This window comes from Poromitra crassiceps (assembly GCF_964638095.1).
Source record: "Poromitra crassiceps genome assembly, contig: HAP1_SCAFFOLD_135, whole genome shotgun sequence".
In the NCBI taxonomy this organism is placed as follows: domain Eukaryota; kingdom Metazoa; phylum Chordata; class Actinopteri; order Beryciformes; family Melamphaidae; genus Poromitra; species Poromitra crassiceps.
Genome location: NW_028152227.1, coordinates 462026 through 485382, shown reverse-complemented (window position 1 = coordinate 485382; position 23357 = coordinate 462026). Strand labels below are relative to the sequence as shown.

Genomic DNA, 23357 nt, shown 5'->3' with positions numbered 1-23357 from the left:
CAAACGACAGGCGGCACAGCCAGTAGGCACCTGGTTGGCACCTATGTGGCACCGGGTATGCTTGGCACAAGTTGACGTCAGAGCAGTGAGGAGAGTTAACGTTAGATGACCAGGCTACGTTCGGCAACTTGCGTGACTGACTGCTAACACAATTCTGCAAGCGAGACAAACTGCTAAGTGTAAATACTTAGTTTTTTTCCTTTAACCGCGGCGAAGTAAGTTTGATTTTAGGTCCGTGTTCACCCGGTGTTAGCGAACTAAATAATAACTTCGACCGAAGTGTGGAGAGATGGAGACTGGAGTGGACTGCCCGGCCGGTCGCCGCAGTAAGTAGCGGTTAATCAACTCAAACACATTAAAATACACATAACTGAATGTACCCACAATTCAAAATGTTCAGTTAAGTGGGTTTGATGAAGGATATGGTGCACATCAGCTAGGTTTGATTACAGTGAACAAGGCCATCTTTGCAGCCCGCCTGGCCCCGGCGGGTCCGCGGCCATTGGCGCTAACGTTAACGTTAAGGTGTAATGTAGCTTCTGCTCAGCTAGCATCTGCTAACTCCCTGCTTTTATCACTTCCAGAGTTCAGGAGGTTCTTCCAGCCGAAGGTCTCGGTGAACCTGGAGGAAGAGACCGTCTTCACCCCACCACCAACCTTCAAACTGACCGTGAGTAGGCTGCTGACTCAGCGATATTTTACATCTTTAAATTGAAACGTTAGCAGAGGTTAGCTAAACTCTTTCTTACAGGCTAGCATAGCATGATGTAGATAATGTAAAATACAACCGTGGTTGTTTGATAACCACGGTTAAGCCGGACCCCAGTTCCAATTTGACAAACTGGGGTTCGGGGACCGCCACGGGTCCTGGAGGGAGTTCCAGGGGGTCCCCAGCAAAATGATGAATTCAACTTCACCATTTTATTTACAACAAGTTAACACACTAGAAGAATGACTAGGACATTTTTGTTATCTCTCTATCTAAATAGAGATCGTTTCCTCCAAATCAAAGAATACAAATACAATTAATAGTATTGTAGCTACTTTCATTGGGTTTTTTTTCTTTTTTTTTTTAACTTAATTTTTATTTGGTTTACATCAACATTGTACATCATTGTATTCCTTCGATTACAGTTGTTTACTTTTTCCTTTTCCTTTTCCAGCAGTGTGCTTATTGTACACATTATCAATGTATATACACTCATAGCTTTGTAATGACAATAATAATGACCATCAAAACTGAAAACAAACAAATAAAAAATAATAAACCTCCACTCCATCATATACATATGTCCAGCAGCGCTTCATAGATAGGGAGAGCAAGAGAGAGAGAAGAGAGAAATTTACTTCGGGGGAACTAGTGATTGTATGTAGGGGAGAGTGGGGTGAGTTGTGCCAGTGGGGAAGTTGTGCCACCCCTTGTATCTAGAAAACCATAGAAGAAATTGGTCATTTGACCACACATTTTCGAAGAGGCATCCATTTTACTCACTCTGCAAAGAAGGGAGGCAGATGGCACAAGAGCTAAGCACATTTAAGTTCAAAAAACTGTTTTTTGCCTCTCAAAGTAAATTTTTTATGATCAAGGTTTATTTATTGTTGTGTCTGAACAATTATAGACAAGCTTGAAAACATTTCACACATGTGTTAGTGTTTTAGTAAGCTACAATATGAGGCTATACTGTTAGCATGATGTTAGCTCCAAACCAGCTATATAATACAAGTTTGTTAAAATGGTGGGGATGGGGTGATTTGTGCCAAAAGGCCTGGGTTAAGTTGTGCCAGTGCAGTTGCAGTTGATTTAGTGAAATTTTATTTCATTTTGTTCTTAAATGTTTAAATAGACCTTGTTGAAGAAGATTGCAGTATTGGCAAGTGTAGCCTGGCTCTGTGATAGTTGATTTTGTTCATTTTGAACATCATTTTTATTTCTGAAAATGTTAAATATGTAGGTCAACTGCTGCTACCGTTTAGCCTTGTTTAACCCTGTTATAGTACACTGGACTTTAGTGTTATCTTTATTTTGTCTTGCTTTGATATAGCATTACAGTATATGAGATGAAAATGTTCTGTTTTACTTCAGTAATCAATGGCACAATTTACCCCAACGTATTCTCTCCAAAGGCACAACTTACCCCGCACCGGGGGCAAGTTGTGCCAAGAGACCACTTTTTTAAGAATAGCCATATTTTTTTAACAGTTTATTTAAGATCCAAAGGGAGTGTTCCCAGTGGTGCACAACATCCTGAAATATATTTACATATTGTGGTTGGAGGCATTACTGTCATGCCCTCACTTTAAAGACACCTCAAGTAAAAAGTGGCACAACTCACCCCACTCTCCCCTATGTATGTATGTGATATCTATCAGAAATGTGTAAGAGAATGGAAATTAGACTAGGGGGGCGTACAGCATTGGGTAGTCATTGCATTATTAGAGTCATGACAGGCCCCCATCTTTTAACAAAAATTGGTTTCTGAAGCCTTAGTGTGTAAGTGATTTGCTCCATCTGGTAAATATCCCACACTTTTTGAATCCATATATTGTATGTGGGGGGATCTGGTTTCAGCCATCTTATAGTAATACACTTTAAGGCCATGTACTTTATTTTGAGTGATTTTCATTTATTTAGGCCAAATTAACTTTGTATGGCCTCATAGGCTACTATGCATGTAAGTGGAAAGGCTTTATTGTGAGGAAGACTAGGTGAAATGTAAAAAGTAGTAATGGAGTGGACTTGTTTGTCATTACTGTTGTTTTTCCTCATCAGAGACGGGCTGTGGTCCCCTCCGTCAGCTCCTCTGGGCCCCCTAGGCAGGCCATGAAGAGACGCAGTGATGAGTCCTTTGCTGACCAACCTGCTAAGAAAAAAGCTCTCAAAAGCCAGGTAGAGATCACACACACACACACATTTTAATTTCTTTATTGGATTTTCGATTAGAGACATTAATCGTATCAAAACCCAATAGTAGCAAGAGTCAATGCAATACAATACAAGATCATGCTCACAATGTTATCTGTAGGCTATAGACATAGGCAGATCAAAAAAGAAACATTAGACTAAGACTATGGGTATAAGTGACAGCGTCTTTTCCAAATGAAATGACTGCCAATGATGGCAGACACAGAGCAGTACTTGGCCAACTGTTTTGCAGCTTTTTTTGCCAGTCCAGCAAGTTGGAGTCATCGCATACACATTTTATCCACGTCAAATCCACGATACGGTCGTGGCGTGCCGTATACAGTCCCTTGAAAGCGGGGCAGCTGTTCATAATGTGAGCAACTGATTCCGGTTGTTGATTATTGTGCAGTAGACAGTGTGAATCGTGTTGTGATGGGTACCAGAGGGCAAGGTTGTATTTGGTGGGCAGAAGAAAAGTAGTAATGGAGTGGACTTGTTTGTCATTGCTGTTGTTTTTCCTCATCAGAGACAAGCTGTGTGCTCCTCCGTCAGCTCCTCTGGGCCCCCTAGGCAGGCCATGAAGAGACGCAGTGATGAGTCCTTTGCTGACCAACCTGCTAAGAAAAAAGCTCTCAAAAGCCAGGTAGAGATCACACACACACACACACACACACACACACACACACACACACACACACACACACACACACACACACACACACACACACACACACACACACACACACACAGAGGTACTGAAAGCAGGTAGAGAACCACAGTGCAGGGTGGTCACCACCAGCAGAGCAAGATGGAGGCAGTCCCCTGCAGGAAATAGGCCACGTCCATCACTGGGGAAAGCTCTCCATTCACCTCCATACACACCAGCGTCATTTTCCTTGAATTAAACATGGCTAAAAGCAGTTGTGTGGTGGGCTGCGCAGACAACAAATGTAAAAAATCACCAATTAAAGTTTTTTTTTTACACTCCTGAGCAAAACAGGAAAGCCATTGAGAAGAAACATGTGGATCTAGGCTGCAAGGAGAGAGGACTGAGCCAGTTCCTCTATAAAACAGATGAGTTGTGTTCATGTGTGATGAGTTTCAGGATATTTTGCTCTGTATTGACTGCCAGTAGGCTACAAGGTGCAAAAGTCACGTGAAATCTCACTGAATTGTTATCTAACATATCAGAGTTAATTTAGCATCAATCCATACAATCAGTCAGTCACACTAGTCTGAAAAGCATATTGCATTTCAGATGTTTAAATATGAAGTCAAATTAATATCAGGATATTATCTTGCTGGTGAAAATGTCAAAGTATTTCACGTCAGGCCACTGTGTGGGATCATTTATATCCAGCTTTATTGGAGTAACAATAATGAAATTGGACAGTTTGTTTTGTCAATGTACCTTCTCCTCTCTGTGGGAGGCAGTGTGCTGAAATCATTCTTTGACACATTTGTCTGCTTGAAAACAGGATAAACCTCGTCAGACTACTGTCCATATCTGTTCATATTTCCACGGCAGCTTTTACCTTTGACAAGCCATCCAGGTTTCCCCAATGGTGGGCGTGGCTTTCAAACTGACGTGCTCTGCAGTGTCTCTATATACAGTAGTGTGTGTGTGTGTGTGTGTGTGTGTGTGTGTGTGTGTGTGTGTGTGTGTGTGTGTGTGTGTGTGTGTGTGTGTGTGTGTTAGGGCTGGGCGATTTTGCCTAAAAATAAAATTGACGATTTTTTCTCTCAAAACCCGATTTTCGATTTCGATTTCGATTTTTTTGTAAAACTACAAAAGACACAGAATTATTTCAAATATGTTGTTTTTATTTCAAAGATTAGCAAACAAATGCATTTCCCTATTGGGAATAAAAGTGCAAACCTGGCTTAAGGCTGGTTTCACACCGACGACCCAAGCCTTGCCTTGCCTCAACCCACGCCTACGCCGAGCTGGGCGTGAACCTGTTACACGCTTTTGCGATCACACCGCACGCCTTTTGCACGCCGAACCTGGAGCCGAGTCACAAGCGCCTCTCCTCTCTCCCGACTGTATTTTTTCACGTGTTGTCCAGAATTGTCATGGGTAGCCTCTAGGTAAAATAAATCGGATATATTTAATGTTATATTGATGCTGGATATGTATAACCAGGTCTGACTATAGTCGGACATTTTAGAGAGGTGATCTTGCAAGAATATGTGCTGGCAGCCTGGCACAACAACATTGTCCATCTTGCTTCTTCGGTCGCTATTCTCTCTCATGAAGATTTGTTTGCCGACAGGGAGAAAGCCCCACGTGATAGCCACCCGTCAATCTCTCTCTCGCTCTCTCTCTCTGCTCAATACTGTTGTAGAAACTCCATTTTATTTTGAAATTCAGTTGACTTTGCCAGTTCCCACGGATATTGTCGCGTTTTTCTTTCATGGCTTGACAGAAAAGCCTGCCTGCACGCGCCTTGTCGGCGTGAAAATAGAACTCTCGCCTATTCGATAAAATCGGCAAGGCACAGGCAAGGCGTGGGTACACGCAGGGTTCACGCTCAGGCGCCCGGTGTACACAGCCTCGTTGACTAAAACGGACGCCTATTAAAAAGCGTGGGTAAAGGCAAGGCATAGGCAAGGCGTGGGTCGTCGGTGTGAAACCAGCCTAAGGCAAAGATCAATCCCCCTTGGGATTAATAAAGTGACAATTAATGTTTACCATCTGTCTTTGCTCCGTGCTATCTTCTTGTAAACTCAGAGGACCCCTGCTCTTGACCAAACAACGATGAATCCCTTGCGATTATTAAAGTGAGAACCTCACTTTCACCAAACTTCACTTAAAAATAAATAACAGGTTCTGCTTGATTAAACAAAGATGAAGTTCCCTATTTTGGGAATAAAGTGACAACCTTAACTGTCTTTCACCAAACTTAGCTTTTAAAAAATAAATAAAAGGTTTCTCTATCCTCTTGATCAAACAAAGATGAATGAATAAAGTGCAAAACTTTTTGTAAAATAAGTAAAGCTTGGAAAAATGCATTGTATCCCTGAGGCAAAAAACACTTTTGCAAACAAAATGAAACACGTTAGTTGCATCATGCTAACAAAATTATACATGAGAGGTAGAGGTGCTTCTGTAATGTCACTCACTCTTACATTGTTTCAGTCAGTCAGTCACATTGTTTCAGTCAGTCAGTCAGTCACATTGTTTTCAGTCAGTCAGTCAGTCAGTCAGTCACAATGTTTCAGACAGTCACTCATCACATTTGCAAGTTTTTTGCAAGGAACACGAGCCTGTCTACGGAATCTGGCTTGAGGGATGCCCTGTGGCATGTTACAATGTTCCCTCCAACACTAGCCACGAGCCTCTCTGACGCGGCACTCGTAGCAGGGATTGAGAGGTATTTCTTGGCTAGCTTGCTGAGCCTTGGGAAGTTTTCTTCGTGTTTCTTCCACCACTGAAGTGGATCAGCATCCTCGCTTACCTCAGGGATCAACAGGTAGGTTGCCAGCTCAGTTTTAATTTGGTCTGTCTCTGACAGGGAGGAAATGGGCACTTGCTTTTTCTGGAAGAAGCTTGCCAAGCTCCTCCTCTTTTTCGGCGCAGGGCCAGGCTGAGCTGCTGCTGCTTCTTCTTCTTCTTCCTCCTCCTCCTCCTGGCGCACCTGCACAGCTGGGCCAGGCTGTGCTGTGGTGTTGTCAGTGGCCAGAGACAGCAGCTCTGTGACAGCTCTCTTCTTAATGTGTTCCACCTTGTCATTGTCAATGTACGTCGTGCGGAACCTGGGATCCATAAGTGAGGCCATGTCCAAGAGTGCATCTTTGACAGGCTCACTGTATTTTTCAAGCATGTACCTCAGAATGTTTCCTTTGATTGTTTTTGTGAGCTCAGTGTCATCGTTGTCTGGCTTGAGGAGAGTGCTTCTGAACATGCTGAGTGTTGGTTTGATGAAAGAGACTGTCACGTAATTTTCCCCAGACAGAGCATCAGTGAAATCTTGCAGTGGTTTAACAGCTTTATTCACCGACTCTAAAACCTCAAGGTCTTGCCAGGAGGGCACGAGGTGCCTGCATTTCTTGTCTGACCCCAGGACACGTGCTATGGCTTTCTCTTGTTCTAGGACACGTTCTATCATCTGTTGCCTGGATCCCCACCTCGTTGTGGACTCTGTGATGAGCTGATGAACGGGTAGACCGAGCTCAGTCTGTATTGCAGTCAGATCTCTTCTTCTTTTCCAACTATATGAAAAAGAACTGACAACCTTCTTACACACCCCGATGGCACGATCAACCCGTGGGTCCTTCACACCGTTTTCTGTATAAAAAGAAATATAGAAGAAACAGACAACACTGTGACATCACATGGACTACAGTCACATAAGAGGCTAGGCTATTTCCAGAGTCCAGATGTCTATTTTTGTTTTAAATTTTGTTTCACCTTTCAAAATGTTGATGCATAAAAGGACACACACACACACACACACACACACACACACACACACACACACTTTTATGTTATACTATTATATATGCTGTAATGTAGCATGTAACTATGCATGTGTGCATTTTGAGGAAATATGTATCTTTGATTGAAATGAAATACAAATATTTTTATACAAGTCTTAAAATCACCTTTTTCATACTAGTAGTAATAATTTAAGTAAGTAGGCTAAGTAATTAAGAATGTTGGTTATTGCTTGATTGCTTCATTAATCTAGCAATCAGTAAGTTATTTTTAAAGCACTACAGTTCAGATGCAGCTATGCATTGCCATTTTAGACACTTACCGATGGCGTTGTGCAGTTTGTGCCCAAAGCACTGTAGGTTGGGCCATTCATTCAGTTGCAGAGCCTTTATGATATTGGAGCCGCTGTCTGTTGTCATGCAAACGAGACGGTCTTCACTCAGGTTCCAGGACTCAAGTGCTTCACTCAACGCCTGGGCGATATCTTCGCCTTTGTGGTCATCTGGGAAGTAAGAGGTTTGTAGGCAGATGCTTTCCAGATTCCATTCGTCAGTGATAAAATGCGCTGTCAAACTCATGTATGGCTCCATAGTCCGGCTGGACCACATGTCCGTCGTAGCAGAGTAGAATGGCACATCCTCCAGCTGCTTTGTCACTCGTTTACGTGTATCGTTGTACATACGGGGCAAAACAACTTCACCAAAATGTTTTCGGCTTGGTAGCATGTAGCGGGAGTCTAACACTTTCAGCATGTGTTTGAACCCAGTCTTCTCAACAGTATATATCGGGACCATGTCTTTTGCAATGTGAAACGCCACCGCATCCGTAATCATTTTCCACTTCGCTTCTGTCTTGGCATATGGGACACCACGTGAAAATGAAGCCGCTAGCGTTACCTGCTTCGGAGCTGGTGGTGGTGTAGCCGGGTTACCGTGTGCAGCCCGCTGTGCAACACACTGCTCTCACTCCGGTGTGTGGTTTTTCTGTAGGTGTTGAAATAAGTTGGTCGTGTTGCTGTCTTTAACAGCCACGGCTTTCAGACACACTTTACAGCGGGGAGTAGTTTGATCTTCATCCGAAACTTCAAAGCCGTACCATTTCCACACAACTGACTTGCTTTTGCCCTTTTTAAGAACAAAATCCTCGCTTCCTTTAGCGAACGCGGACATGTTTACATTTCTTTTCACGTGTGTCTGGAGAGGGGTAGAGAGCTCTCGGGCCGAAGGAGGGGCGGACTGACGAGGAAGTTACTACGGCAGCCCGGAGACATGAGAGCCGTACCGTAATTACCCTAGTTAAAGTGAAAATCGATTTTACGATTTTCATTTTTTTAACATCGTCCTAACTAATTAATTCGATTACGATTCAAAATCGATTAATCGCACAGCCCTAGTGTGTGTGTCATATACCATAACATGGTATGTGTGGAGAACAGCTGCCAGATCCTCCTTACAGTGTTTTTGATTGCTTTGTTTTGAATTGTTCTTCCTAACAGTCTAGGGGTGCGGATCCTGTACATAGGGGGAAAGCTACAGCAGCTGGTCACAGCAAAGCTGTCCTTGGAGAGCTGACCAACTGCCCACGCAGAGCAGTTAAGGCAAAGGTAAAGCTATGAAGCAACATGCTTTGTGTTGAACTAGCTGACAATAGACCCTTCTCACGGGGGCCATTTTGTGTCGAGAAGCCAGGGTAAACACAGGTGCAAGCAAAACACTAATGAGGGTTTCCAACTTCCATGATTGTGAGAAGGGTCTATATGCCTGACTTGCTGGTCGCTGCACGAGCAGCACCTCCTCTGGTCGATCGGGGGCGCCTGTTCAGGGCGGAGGGGAACTGGTGGGAATAGCGTGATCCTCCCACGTGCCATGTCCTGCCAGTGAAGCTCCCCGCTGTCAGGTGAAAAGAAGCGGCTGCTAACTGCTTCCCCTCGTCTCGGAGGAAGCATGTGTGTGTCTATGGCTCTCCCCAGATCGGCAGAGGGTGTGGGGCAGCAACCGGGGCAGCAGGGGGAATTGGCCAAGTACAATTGGGGAGAAAATAGGGGAGAAATCAGAAATAATAATATATAAAAAAACAAACAGTATGCCTGACTCTGAGTGAACTTTGTTCCTTCAGAAGACTGGACCAGTCAAAGAAGACCCGCTCCCCGCTGTGACAGATGTGTCCATGACAGAGGAGGAGGAAATGATGTGCCAGGCTTTCTCAGAGACGCGCCCCATTGAGGACATTGACGAGTGCGATGCCGACTTTCCAGAGCTCTGCTCGGAGTATGTCAAAGACATCTATGCCTATTTGCACCTCATTGAGGTAATACTCTGCTTTTGATTGATTGATTGCTTGATTAATATAATAATTAACTAAAATTATTTAAAAAAAAATATATATAATCTAATACCACCCTGATTAGTCTATTTTGAGCTGCCATGCTCGAGTGTGTATTTTCTATGACAAGTGGTTCTGTCTCACTCTCCACAGGCTCAGCAGGCTGTGCGAGCAGAGTACATGAAGGGCTACAAAATCACTCCACACATGCGAGCTCGTACAGTTGATTGGATGGTCCGTGTCCACTCCCGCTCCCCACTCGTTCAGGAGACGTTGTATCTCTCAATCGCCATTTTTGATCGTTTTCTACAGGTACAAACTTGTTTTAAAATGTTTTCTTTTTTTCATCTTCTGTGAACTAGCAGTAGCAGCTAGCTAACGCTCTTCTTATTATGTGCTGCAGGTCCAGGAGGTGCCTCGTAGCGAGCTGCAGCTTGTCGGGGTGACGGCCTTGTGGCTCGCCTCAAAGTACGAGGAGAACTGGAGTCCGGAGCTTGCAGAATTTGCCAGCAGCACGGGCAATAGATTCACAACGGCCCAGATTCTCAAGATGGAGCAGGGGATTTTGAGGAAACTCAATTTTGACCTGGGACGCCCTCTGCCACTGGACTTTCTTAGGCGGGCTTCAAAGGTTGCAAGCGTGAGTACATATATATATATGCCAACCACCATAAATATATATTTTGTCTCCTGTCTTCATGTAGTTGATGTCATCAAGGCAATTAAAGTGACTGTCTTCTGTATGTCTAGTCCTTTTTAGAGACAGAGAGGGTGGCAGAGTACCTCCTGGAGTTAACTCTGATGGACTACAACATGGTGCAGTACCATCCCTCTGAGGTCGCTGCAGCTTCCCTCTGCCTCTCCCAGCTGCTCCTTGATGGCCTTTCATGGGTGAGAAGTCTATATAGGCCTACAGATGGATTCAAAGGTTGAGTTATGAGTTCAGAAGGTAAATGACAGGACTGATCTCTCCTCTCTTGTTGTGTTGCAGACTCCTCTACAGCAGCACTTCTCCAACTATGACGAGGCCCACCTCAAGCCAGTCATGCAGCTCATTGCAAAAAATGTGGTGACTGTGAACGAGGGAAAAACAAAGTTCCTGGTGAGTTGGTTTCCAACAGTGCAACAGTCTCAATAAGATGACGTGTTGTTTTTAGCATGAGCTAATAATGTCTCAATACTATTATTATTATGAATTTCCCCAAGGGGATAAATAAAGGATAACTTAACTTAACTTAACTTATAAGATGACGTGTTGTTTTTAGCATGAGCTAATAACACCTTGTGTTTCCCTCCAGTCTGTCAAGAACAAATATGCCAGCAGCAAGCTGATGAACATCAGCCTCCATCCTGAGCTCAACAGTAAAGTCATCAAGAAGATGGCTGCTCCTCTGATGGACAATCCCTTGAGTTCAGCTCAGGACAGAGCCAATCAGATGACGGCAGACGCGGAGAGATTCACAGCGGCTGAGTGGATTCCGAGAGAGGAGACACGACCTCTGAGGGTGACGCTGAAGAAAGGAGAGACACAACCTGTGAGGGTGACGCTGAAGAAAGGAGAGACACAACCTCTGAGGGTGACGCTGAAGAAAGGAGAGACACAACCTCTGAGGGTGACGCTGAAGAAAGAGGAGACCCAACCTGTGAGGGTGACGCTGAAGAAAGAGGAGACCCAACCTGTGAGGGTGACGCTGAAGGAGTCTGCAGAGAACCAGGAGACGGCTCGGCCATTTCACTTTGCCAATGACGGAGAGCGCGAGGCTTTCTTCCAGAGAATCAGAGCCAGAAAAGCCAAACGCAGCAGTTTTTCAAGATCCTCACATCCTCACAAAATCCTCACATTTCCTCGCAGAGCTGGTAGGCAGACCCAGCTGGATGTGTGCATGTCATGTGAGCTGGTAGGCAGACCCAGCTGGATGTGTGCATGTCATGTGAAGCACGAAGGTGTACACTTCATATGTATATTACACTAAAATGTAGACATATATATATATACATGTATGTATATATATATATACACATGTATGTATATATATATAGACAAACCTTTTTGTTAAACTTTTTTTTTATTGAAGGAAATGTATACTACACCCATATATGTACTGTGAAGTAGGAAGCAAAAAGGAAGAAGATATGCTCTTGCCATGTTGTTAGAGTGACTTCACCTGTGTACTTTAATGTGCTGCTAAAAACTGCTGTATAACAGTAAGAGTTACAGGTTAGAGTGACTTCACCTGTGTACTTTAATGTCCCATTTAAAACTGCTGTATAACAGTAAGAGTTACAGGTTAGAGTGACTTCACCTGTGTACTTTAATGTCCCATTTAAAACTGCTGTATAACAGTAAGAGTTACAGGTTAGAGTGACTTCACCTGTGTACTTTAATGTGCTGATAAAAACCGCTGTATAATAGTAAGAGTTACAGGTTAGAGTGACTTCACCTGTGTACTTTAATGTGCTGATAAAAACCGCTGTATAATAGTAAGAGTTACAGGTTAGAGTGACTTCACCTGTGTACTTTAATGTCCCATTTAAAACTGCTGTATAACAGTAAGAGTTACAGGTTAGAGTGACTTCACCTGTGTACTTTAATGTGCTGATAAAAACTGCTGTATAACAGTAAGAGTTACAGGTTAGAGTGACTTCACCTGTGTACTTTAATGTGCTGATAAAAACTGATGTATAACAGTAAGAGGTACAGCTTAGAGTGACTTCACCTGTGTACTTTAATGTGCTGATAAAAACTGCTGTATAACAGTAAGAGTTACAGGTTAGAGTGACTTCACCTGTGTACTTTAATGTGATGATAAAAACTGCTGTATAACAGTAAGAGGTACAGCTTAGAGTGACTTCACCTGTGTACTTTAATGTGCTGATAAAAACTGCTGTATAACAGTAAGAGTTACAGGTTAGAGTGACTTCACCTGTGTACTTTAATGTGATGATAAAAACTGCTGTATAACAGTAAGAGTTACAGGTTAGAGTGACTTCACCTGTGTACTTTAATGTGATGATAAAAACTGCAGTATAACAGTAAGAGGTACAGGTTAGAGTGACTTCACCTGTGTACTTTAATGTGCTGATAAAAACCGCTGTATAATAGTAAGAGTTACAGCTTAGAGTGACTTCACCTGTGTACTTTAATGTGCTGATAAAAACTGCTGTATAACAGTAAGAGGTACAGGTTAGAGTGACTTCACCTGTGTACTTTAATGTGCTGATAAAAACTGCTGTATAACAGTAAGAGGTACAGGTTAGAGTGACTTCACCTGTGTACTTGAATGTGATGATAAAAACTGCAGTATAACAGTAAGAGGTACAGGTTAGAGTGACTTCACCTGTGTACTTTAATGTGATGATAAAAACTGCTGTATAACAGTAAGAGTTACAGGTTAGAGTGACTTCACCTGTGTACTTTAATGTGATGATAAAAACTGCTGTATAACAGTAAGAGTTACAGGTTAGAGTGACTTCACCTGTGTACTTTAATGTGATGATAAAAACTGCTGTATAACAGTAAGAGTTACAGGTTAGAGTGACTTCACCTGTGTACTTTAATGTGATGATAAAAACTGCTGTATAACAGTAAGAGTTACAGGTTAGAGTGACTTCACCTGTGTACTTTAATGTGCTGATAAAAACTGCTGTATAACAGTAAGAGTTACAGGTTAGAGTGACTTCACCTGTGTACTTTAATGTGCTGATAAAAACTGCTGTATAACAGTAAGAGTTACAGGTTAGAGTGACTTCACCTGTGTACTTTAATGTGCTGATAAAAACTGCTGTATAACAGTAAGAGGTACAGGTTAGAGATACTTCACCTGTGTACTTTAATGTCCCATTTAAAACTGCTGTATAACAGTAAGAGGTACAGGTTAGAGTGACTTCACCTGTGTACTTGAATGTGATGATAAAAACTGCTGTATAACAGTAAGAGTTACAGGTTAGAGTGACTTCACCTGTGTACTTTAATGTGCTGATAAAAACTGCTGTATAACAGTAAGAGTTACAGGTTAGAGTGACTTCACCTGTGTACTTTAATGTCCCATTTAAAAACTGCTGTATAACAGTAAGAGTTACAGGTTAGAGTGACTTCACCTGTGTACTTTAATGTGCTGATAAAAACTGCTGTATAACAGTAAGAGTTACAGCTTAGAGTGACTTCACCTGTGTACTTTAATGTGCTGATAAAAACTGCTGTATAACAGTAAGAGTTACAGGTTAGAGTGACTTCACCTGTGTACTTGAATGTGCTGATAAAAACTGCTGTATAACAGTAAGAGGTACAGGTTAGAGTGACTTCACCTGTGTACTTTAATGTCCCATTTAAAACTGCTGTATAACAGTAAGAGGTACAGGTTAGAGTGACTTCACCTGTGTACTTTCATGTGCTGATAAAAACTGCTGTATAACAGTAAGAGTTACAGGTTAGAGAGACTTCACCTGTGTACTTTAATGTGCTGATAAAAACCGCTGTATAATAGTAAGAGTTACAGGTTAGAGTGACTTCACCTGTGTACTTTAATGTCCCATTTAAAACTGCTGTATAACAGTAAGAGTTACAGGTTAGAGATACTTCACCTGTGTACTTTAATGTCCCATTTAAAACTGCTGTATAACAGTAAGAGTTACAGGTTAGAGATACTTCACCTGTGTACTTTAATGTGCTGATAAAAACTGCTGTATAACAGTAAGAGGTACAGGTTAGAGTGACTTCACCTGTGTACTTTAATGTGCTGATAAAAACTGCAGTATAACAGTAAGAGTTACAGGTTAGAGTGACTTCACCTGTGTACTTTAATGTGCTGATAAAAACTGCAGTATAACAGTAAGAGGTACAGGTTAGAGTGACTTCACCTGTGTACTTTAATGTGATGATAAAAACTGCAGTATAACAGTAAGAGTTACAGGTTAGAGTGACTTCACCTGTGTACTTTAATGTGCTGATAAAAACTGCAGTATAACAGTAAGAGGTACAGGTTAGAGTGACTTCACCTGTGTACTTTAATGTGATGATAAAAACTGCAGTATAACAGTAAGAGTTACAGGTTCGAGTGACTTCACCTGTGTACTTTAATGTGCTGATAAAAACTGCAGTATAACAGTAAGAGTTACAGGTTAGAGTGACTTCACCTGTGTACTTTAATGTCCCATTTAAAACTGCTGTATAACAGTAAGAGTTACAGGTTAGAGATACTTCACCTGTGTACTTTAATGTGATGATAAAAACTGCTGTATAACAGTAAGAGTTACAGGTTAGAGTGACTTCACCTGTGTACTTTAATGTCCCATTTAAAACTGCTGTATAACAGTAAGAGTTACAGCTTAGAGTGACTTCACCTGTGTACTTTAATGTGCTGATAAAAACTGCTGTATAACAGTAAGAGGTACAGGTTAGAGTGACTTCACCTGTGTACTTTAATGTGCTGATAAAAACTGCTGTATAACAGTAAGAGGTACAGGTTAGAGTGACTTCACCTGTGTACTTGAATGTGATGATAAAAACTGCAGTATAACAGTAAGAGGTACAGGTTAGAGTGACTTCACCTGTGTACTTTAATGTGATGATAAAAACTGCTGTATAACAGTAAGAGTTACAGGTTAGAGTGACTTCACCTGTGTACTTTAATGTGATGATAAAAACTGCTGTATAACAGTAAGAGGTACAGGTTAGAGTGACTTCACCTGTGTACTTTAATGTGATGATAAAAACTGCTGTATAACAGTAAGAGTTACAGGTTAGAGTGACTTCACCTGTGTACTTTAATGTGCTGATAAAAACTGCTGTATAACAGTAAGAGTTACAGGTTAGAGTGACTTCACCTGTGTACTTTAATGTGCTGATAAAAACTGCTGTATAACAGTAAGAGTTACAGGTTAGAGTGACTTCACCTGTGTACTTTAATGTGCTGATAAAAACTGCTGTATAACAGTAAGAGGTACAGGTTAGAGATACTTCACCTGTGTACTTTAATGTCCCATTTAAAACTGCTGTATAACAGTAAGAGGTACAGGTTAGAGTGACTTCACCTGTGTACTTGAATGTGATGATAAAAACTGCTGTATAACAGTAAGAGTTACAGGTTAGAGTGACTTCACCTGTGTACTTTAATGTGCTGATAAAAACTGCTGTATAACAGTAAGAGTTACAGGTTAGAGTGACTTCACCTGTGTACTTTAATGTCCCATTTAAAAACTGCTGTATAACAGTAAGAGTTACAGGTTAGAGTGACTTCACCTGTGTACTTTAATGTGCTGATAAAAACTGCTGTATAACAGTAAGAGTTACAGCTTAGAGTGACTTCACCTGTGTACTTTAATGTGCTGATAAAAACTGCTGTATAACAGTAAGAGTTACAGGTTAGAGTGACTTCACCTGTGTACTTGAATGTGCTGATAAAAACTGCTGTATAACAGTAAGAGGTACAGGTTAGAGTGACTTCACCTGTGTACTTTAATGTCCCATTTAAAACTGCTGTATAACAGTAAGAGGTACAGGTTAGAGTGACTTCACCTGTGTACTTTCATGTGCTGATAAAAACTGCTGTATAACAGTAAGAGTTACAGGTTAGAGAGACTTCACCTGTGTACTTTAATGTGCTGATAAAAACCGCTGTATAATAGTAAGAGTTACAGGTTAGAGTGACTTCACCTGTGTACTTTAATGTCCCATTTAAAACTGCTGTATAACAGTAAGAGTTACAGGTTAGAGATACTTCACCTGTGTACTTTAATGTCCCATTTAAAACTGCTGTATAACAGTAAGAGTTACAGGTTAGAGATACTTCACCTGTGTACTTTAATGTGCTGATAAAAACTGCTGTATAACAGTAAGAGGTACAGGTTAGAGTGACTTCACCTGTGTACTTTAATGTGCTGATAAAAACTGCAGTATAACAGTAAGAGTTACAGGTTAGAGTGACTTCACCTGTGTACTTTAATGTGCTGATAAAAACTGCAGTATAACAGTAAGAGGTACAGGTTAGAGTGACTTCACCTGTGTACTTTAATGTGATGATAAAAACTGCAGTATAACAGTAAGAGTTACAGGTTAGAGTGACTTCACCTGTGTACTTTAATGTGCTGATAAAAACTGCAGTATAACAGTAAGAGGTACAGGTTAGAGTGACTTCACCTGTGTACTTTAATGTGATGATAAAAACTGCAGTATAACAGTAAGAGTTACAGGTTAGAGTGACTTCACCTGTGTACTTTAATGTGCTGATAAAAACTGCAGTATAACAGTAAGAGTTACAGGTTAGAGTGACTTCACCTGTGTACTTTAATGTCCCATTTAAAACTGCTGTATAACAGTAAGAGTTACAGGTTAGAGATACTTCACCTGTGTACTTTAATGTGATGATAAAAACTGCTGTATAACAGTAAGAGTTACAGGTTAGAGTGACTTCACCTGTGTACTTTAATGTCCCATTTAAAACTGCTGTATAACAGTAAGAGTTACAGGTTAGAGTGACTTCACCTGTGTACTTTAATGTCCCATTTAAAACTGCTGTATAACAGTAAGAGTTACAGGTTAGAGTGACTTCACCTGTGTACTTTAATGTCCCATTTAAAACTGCTGTATAACAGTAAGAGTTACAGGTTAGAGTGACTTCACCTGTGTACTTTAATGTCCCATTTAAAACTGCTGTATAACAGTAAGAGTTACAGGTTAGAGTGACTTCACCTGTGTACTTTAATGTCCCATTTAAAACTGCTGTATAACAGTAAGAGTTACAGGTTAGAGTGACTTCACCTGTGTACTTTAATGTGATGATAAAAACTGCTGTATAACAGTAAGAGGTACAGGTTAGAGTGACTTCACCTGTGTACTTGAATGTGCTGATAAAAACTGCTGTATAACAGTAAGAGGTACAGGTTAGAGTGACTTCACCTGTGTACTTGAATGTGCTGATAAAAACCGCTGTATAACAGTAAGAGGTACAGGTTAGAGATACTTCACCTGTGTACTTTAATGTGCTGATAAAAACTGCTGTATAACAGTAAGAGTTACAGGTTAGAGAGACTTCACCTGTGTACTTGAATGTGCTGATAAAAACTGCTGTATAACAGAGGTACAGGTTAGAGTGACTTCACCTGTGTACTTTAATGTGCTGATAAAAACTGCTGTATAACAGTAAGAGTTACAGGTTAGAGTGACTTCACCTGTGTACTTTAATGTCCCATTTAAAACTGCTGTATAACAGTAAGAGTTACAGCTTAGAGTGACTTCACCTGTGTACTTTAATGTGCTGATAAAAACTGCTGTATAATAGTAAGAGTTACAGGTTAGAGATACGTCACCTGTGTACTTTAATGTGCTGATAAAAACTGATGTATAACAGTAAGAGGTACAGGTTAGAGTGACTTCACCTGTGTACTTTAATGTGCTGATAAAAACTGCTGTATAACAGTAAGAGTTACAGGTTAGAGTGACTTCACCTGTGTACTTTAATGTCCCATTTAAAACTGCTGTATAATAGTAAGAGTTACAGGTTAGAGATACTTCACCTGTGTACTTTAATGTGCTGATAAAAACTGCTGTATAACAGTAAGAGGTACAGGTTAGAGTGACTTCACCTGTGTACTTTAATGTGCTGATAAAAACTGCTGTATAACAGTAAGAGCTACAGGTGTTAGAAAAGAACAGACTTGAATCATATGCAGCTCTAGTGAGGCAGCACCTTATAGAATATATTTTAGTTCATAGATTTGATTTCTTCAAAACAATAAACTTTGACTTTATCAATTCTAACTGCGATCCAGTGTGAGATTTTTGACATTTCCCCCAGTATCTTCTATCATTTTTCAATAAAAAGAAAAATACAGTCTTTGGTTCCATTCTGTTCTTGTGAGTCATCAAGAACTTGTGATAACGTAAAAATACAGTTTATGTAACATTGCCCCCCCACCCTCCACAGGCCCAGCTTCTGTTGGAGTGCTGTGTTGGTCGGCCTCAGGTGGTGGAGACGAAGCAGAAATTGGGCTTAATACAGCAGCATACAGCCTTTCTCTTTCTTGTGTGTAACAGTTACATTCCATGAGTACGTGTTTCACAGTTTGTTGATTTTTGCATGTCGCACGCAATCCATCTTCATGTTTTCCCATCTTTGCCAAGTCCCATGCCAGTCCACAGTGCCCCAGTCTCAATCTAGTCATCACAACTGTGTGTCTTCTCTCACTCCCTAAATAACAATGCTCTTTTCTTACACTATTTTGTATATCAAAGTAGTGCCGCCCCTTCTTTTCATTTTCCCACTCTTTCTGCCACACAGCTGTTATTCTTCTTTTGATAATGGAGCTACACTCATACGTCCCAATGGGCACTCTCAGATCGACAGCTTTCTTCAGGGACTTTTTAGCTGCCATGTCAGCTACCTCATTCCCTTCCACTCCCACATGGGCTGGCACCCACAGAAACCCCACTGAACCTCCAGCATGCTCAATCCTATACAACAGAACCAACAGCTCCACTACAAGATCTGAGCGGGCTCCCAGGCTTCCTCCCCTCAAAGTCATCAGAACTGAGGCCGAATCCTGGCTCGGCCTCACCTCCTCCACCCACTGCAATGCCCATATTATAGCAATTAGTTCTGTTGTATACACTGAAACCCCCTCAGACAGTCGTCTAGATCAGAGGTTCTCAAATGTTTTTCAGCCAAGGACCCCTTACAAGATAGAAAATATACCGGGGACCCCCTCATTCTGATTTGTGATTTTGGGCTAAGCTTAATTGTTTCCACGGTAACGTGCTTGACTTTTAATTTGATAGGTTTGTTATTAGAATGTAATCCATGAACCATTTTAGATTTAAAGCATAAGCTATTTTCGTTGAACTATGAAGATTTTGCACACACACATTCTTTTTTATTTTTTTTATTACATTACGTCATTTAGCAGACGCTTTTGTTTTGTCCAAAGCGACTTACAATATCACAATTTGTCAACAGTACAGAAAACCACTATGCAACAAAATCAATTACAGCCAAGATATTTTGATAGACTAGCACCATGTAGGAAGTAGTTTGAGAAGGAATAAGTAAAAAAAAAAAAAAGGGGGGGGGGGGGGGGGTTTTACCTGAAAACTTTTCGCGGACCCCCTGGCAAAGTGCCACGGACCCCCATTTGAGAACCACTGGTCTAGATTTCACAATTTCCAAATCTGGAATGTAAAATGCAAATCCAGATTTTCCAGTTTTGGGATCTTGGGCCCCATCTGTATAAATTTGGAGATAATGTTCCCAGTTGTTTTTTAGCCTTCCCCCCACTACTTTACTATAATCTGTATTCTCATGTTTTCTTATCGTTTCTAAAACAGTGAAATCTATTTCTGGTGTAGGCAAAAGCCACGGTGGTACCAGTGAATTATAGGGGCCACCCCTACCTGTCCCGACTCCAGCTCTTCCATCTCTTTATTAACTTTGAAGTTCTCCCCTTGGTGTCCCCTTAGTTTACTTATATATTGCATTGCTAGTTTTGTTCGTCGTATTCCCAATGGAGTTTCCCCCATTTCTACAAGTAGAGCTGGAATTGGAGAGGTACGGAAGGCCCCACAGCAAACTCTCAGTGCCTTTGCCTGCCCTGCACGACCTCCACTTTCTTTTTCTTTTTTTCAAGATTTGTTTTATTTTTTGTACAGTTGCTCATTCGTTGACAATATTACATAAACATCTCTGCTTGAGCACACGCACATTGCGTAAAATAAAACAAGACAAACCAAACAAAATAAACAAATAAATCCCAACCCCATCCCTCCCCCCACCCATCTCCCTTGTATGGATCTCTACATACATACATACATACATACATACATATATACATATATACATACACACATACATACATACATACATACATACAAACATTTTCTAGCATTCATTAAAATTAGGTTTGGTCCAGGTAGAGATGCTAATTAGCTATGGTCACCTGTTCTTAGAGACGGTAGCATATCGATAAAGGGCCCCCAAATTTTCTGGAAGGTTGCAGGTTTCTTTCTTACATTATACAATATCTTCTCTGGAGTACAGTAAGACACGAGCTCGTTAATCCAGTGTCTCTGTGATGGAGATACTTGTGATTTCCAGTTGATCAGTATGCATTTTTTAACTGCAGTACTACCAAGTAGGATAAAGTATTTCTTGTACTGGTTCACTTCAGCAGAGCTCATGTCCCCCAATATCCATAATTTTGGGTCCTGTCCAATTTGAGAGCCTACTATCTCTGAAGTTAATGTAATAACGTACTTCCAAAACTCTTCAATCACGGGGCAGCTCCAAAGCATGTGTAGGAGGTCCTACCTCCAATTTCTTGAGAGATGATTTGGCTGCTGTTCCATAACATAAACACCCATAGTCTATTCTTGATCTTATCATTGCTCTGTAAATCATTAATTGTGCGTCCTGACCTGCACCCCATGTACTTCCTGAGAGGGACCGCATTACATTGACTACCTTTTCACACTTTGTGACTATGCTGTCTATATGCTTTTTCCATGTTAACCTTTCATCAAGGTGCACTCCCAAACATTTGAATTCTTTTACCCTCTCAATTGTCTGCCCATACATAAACAAACCCTGACACTCAGTTTTCTTATTACCAAATACAACATACTTTGTTTTTTCCACTGATATCTTAAATCCCCACCTGCTTCCCCAATCAACTATTTTATTCAGTGCTTCCTGCATTCTCTGTTGTGTGTTTAATATTTCTGCCTCTTTTCCAGACTGCCCCATCATCTGCAAATACGGAGAGTCCAAAACCAGCCCCAATGTCGTGAAAGAAAATCAGCTGTCTTCTTCTGTTTTCTCGTTTTATGGCGGTTGGCAGAGCTTTTCGTGCATTACGGCCACCTTCTGAAATTTTGCAGTAATGATTACATGGAAACTAATGAATCCTGAATTTCCCATAAAATACAAGCGCTAAAACACAATAAAAAAAAGAGGTGTGTCCTATGTGTCATTACACACAACACAATTCAATTACTTTTCCAAAACTTTGTATGTAACTACTTCGATTACTTTTCCAGGTCTGGAAAATATGATTTTGAAATTCTACGACTTCCAGGTTTTCCATGACTGTGGGAACCCTTGTAAGGAGGTTTAAATAGATCATGTGAACGGGACAAATATCTTAACCTCTTCAATCCAAACAGAACATTCTGTGCAGCACCGATAAGAAGAGCAAGGCAGTAACACTTATCATTTATTCGTTTTGAATCTTATCTTACATACAAATGTTACATAAATTGTTACTTTTATGACCCCCCCCTCCCCTCCCCCATCCCCGAACTCAAATTCCAACAATGTATAATCAAAAATATAGAACCGAATCGAATATTTCTCTCAGTTACAGCCTATATGTCTATGAAATCAAGTTGTCAGAGGAGAAAGCTCTACACCAACTGCAAAAAGAACCATTTCAAAACGAGCCAGGATGAACAGCAGGTGTGATGTTGAGTCTAACACCTCACAGCTGGGAAGGGAAGGGGGGCGGGGCCAGGATGAACAGCAGGTGTGATGTTGAGTCTAACACCTCACAGCTGGGAAGGGGGGGCGGGGCTGGACAGAACAGGGCAGTGGGGCATCCTTTTAAGAAAAACAGAATGGTGGATATAACTTCAACAGACAGATATACAAAAGAATAACACTATGATCAACAGTGTTTACAGACTGTCTACAGTATGTACTGTATGAGAGTATTATGCACAGAGGTGCGTGGCATGCTTCCTCCCCCTATGCGGGATACGATGAGGTTATTCTAATGGCTGCCCACAGCAAACCCCAATACACCTCATCATGCCCATCAGAAATGTACACAGTATCAAAGCATCACATTGGCAGGCAGCTACTGAAAAGCATGAGCAACAGATGATCCGTTTTTTTCTTCTTTTTCTTTTTTAAACTCTCTAGATTTACAAAAAGAAATGGGAAAATGCGTCCGAGTATAAAACATTCAACAGAGATAAGAAAAGGCCCGGGAATATTGATTCCAGAACCCCCACAATTAGTACAACGGTGTGGGAGTCAGTGCCACTTTGGTGACAGGACTCAATAAGCTCAGCGGTCCAAAGTGCGCTGGCCAAGGCTTCACTGAGAGAACATACATTCAAGAGTGTGCAGCAATGTTGTAAACGGCGCAGGAAGGAACGCAGCCAAATGCAACCCAGAGATGTGACATGACTGACTTACTACCGTGCCAAGAAAAATATATAGTTTAGCACAGCAACACCTGAACATGTGCTAACACTGCAATCTCTTGAATATACCCCCAGATGACCACCTGCTTTGTGGTTCAGGTCTTGGGTTAGTGGGAGGGTTGAACGCTTACTCATTATTGTCGACGGGATTCCTACACATTTTTTTACTAAGAATGTGAATATTTACCAGCCTCCCATTTCAAATGTTACATTTTTCTGCTAAATAGCTGGTCGGAATGTCTCGATGCACTTTTCCACTGGGCACTGCTATCACGTTGGGTTTTGTAATAAGGACATTTTTCGTTGACTTCAAAAGGTAACGAGCTATACCAATGAGCAAGTTTCACATGAACTACTTTACCAATCAAAAACCCATTTATGAAACAAAAAAAACAATGTTTCCAGAACCTTTAGAAAATGTCAAAATTTCTATTAATTTTCCACCATCTGAGTTTTTCAGTCTGTGCTGGAGTGTGAGATCAGGTAGGTTACTGATA

The 23357-nt window shown here is 41.2% G+C and overlaps 1 protein-coding gene across 1 annotated transcript; it reads left to right on the top strand.

The window, feature by feature from the left end:
* Nucleotides 1-289: 289 nt before the first annotated feature.
* Nucleotides 290-21441, top strand: LOC310770617 (G2/mitotic-specific cyclin-B2-like; the record flags this gene model as incomplete). Its single annotated transcript, XM_083663365.1, has 11 exons — nucleotides 290-326; nucleotides 585-670; nucleotides 2771-2887; nucleotides 3429-3545; nucleotides 9459-9650; nucleotides 9819-9977; nucleotides 10069-10305; nucleotides 10416-10556; nucleotides 10657-10767; nucleotides 10964-11563; nucleotides 21388-21441. 11 exons carry the CDS (start codon nucleotides 290-292, stop codon nucleotides 21439-21441), a joined length of 1851 nt encoding a protein of 616 aa, XP_083519491.1.
* Nucleotides 21442-23357: the final 1916 nt, after the last annotated feature.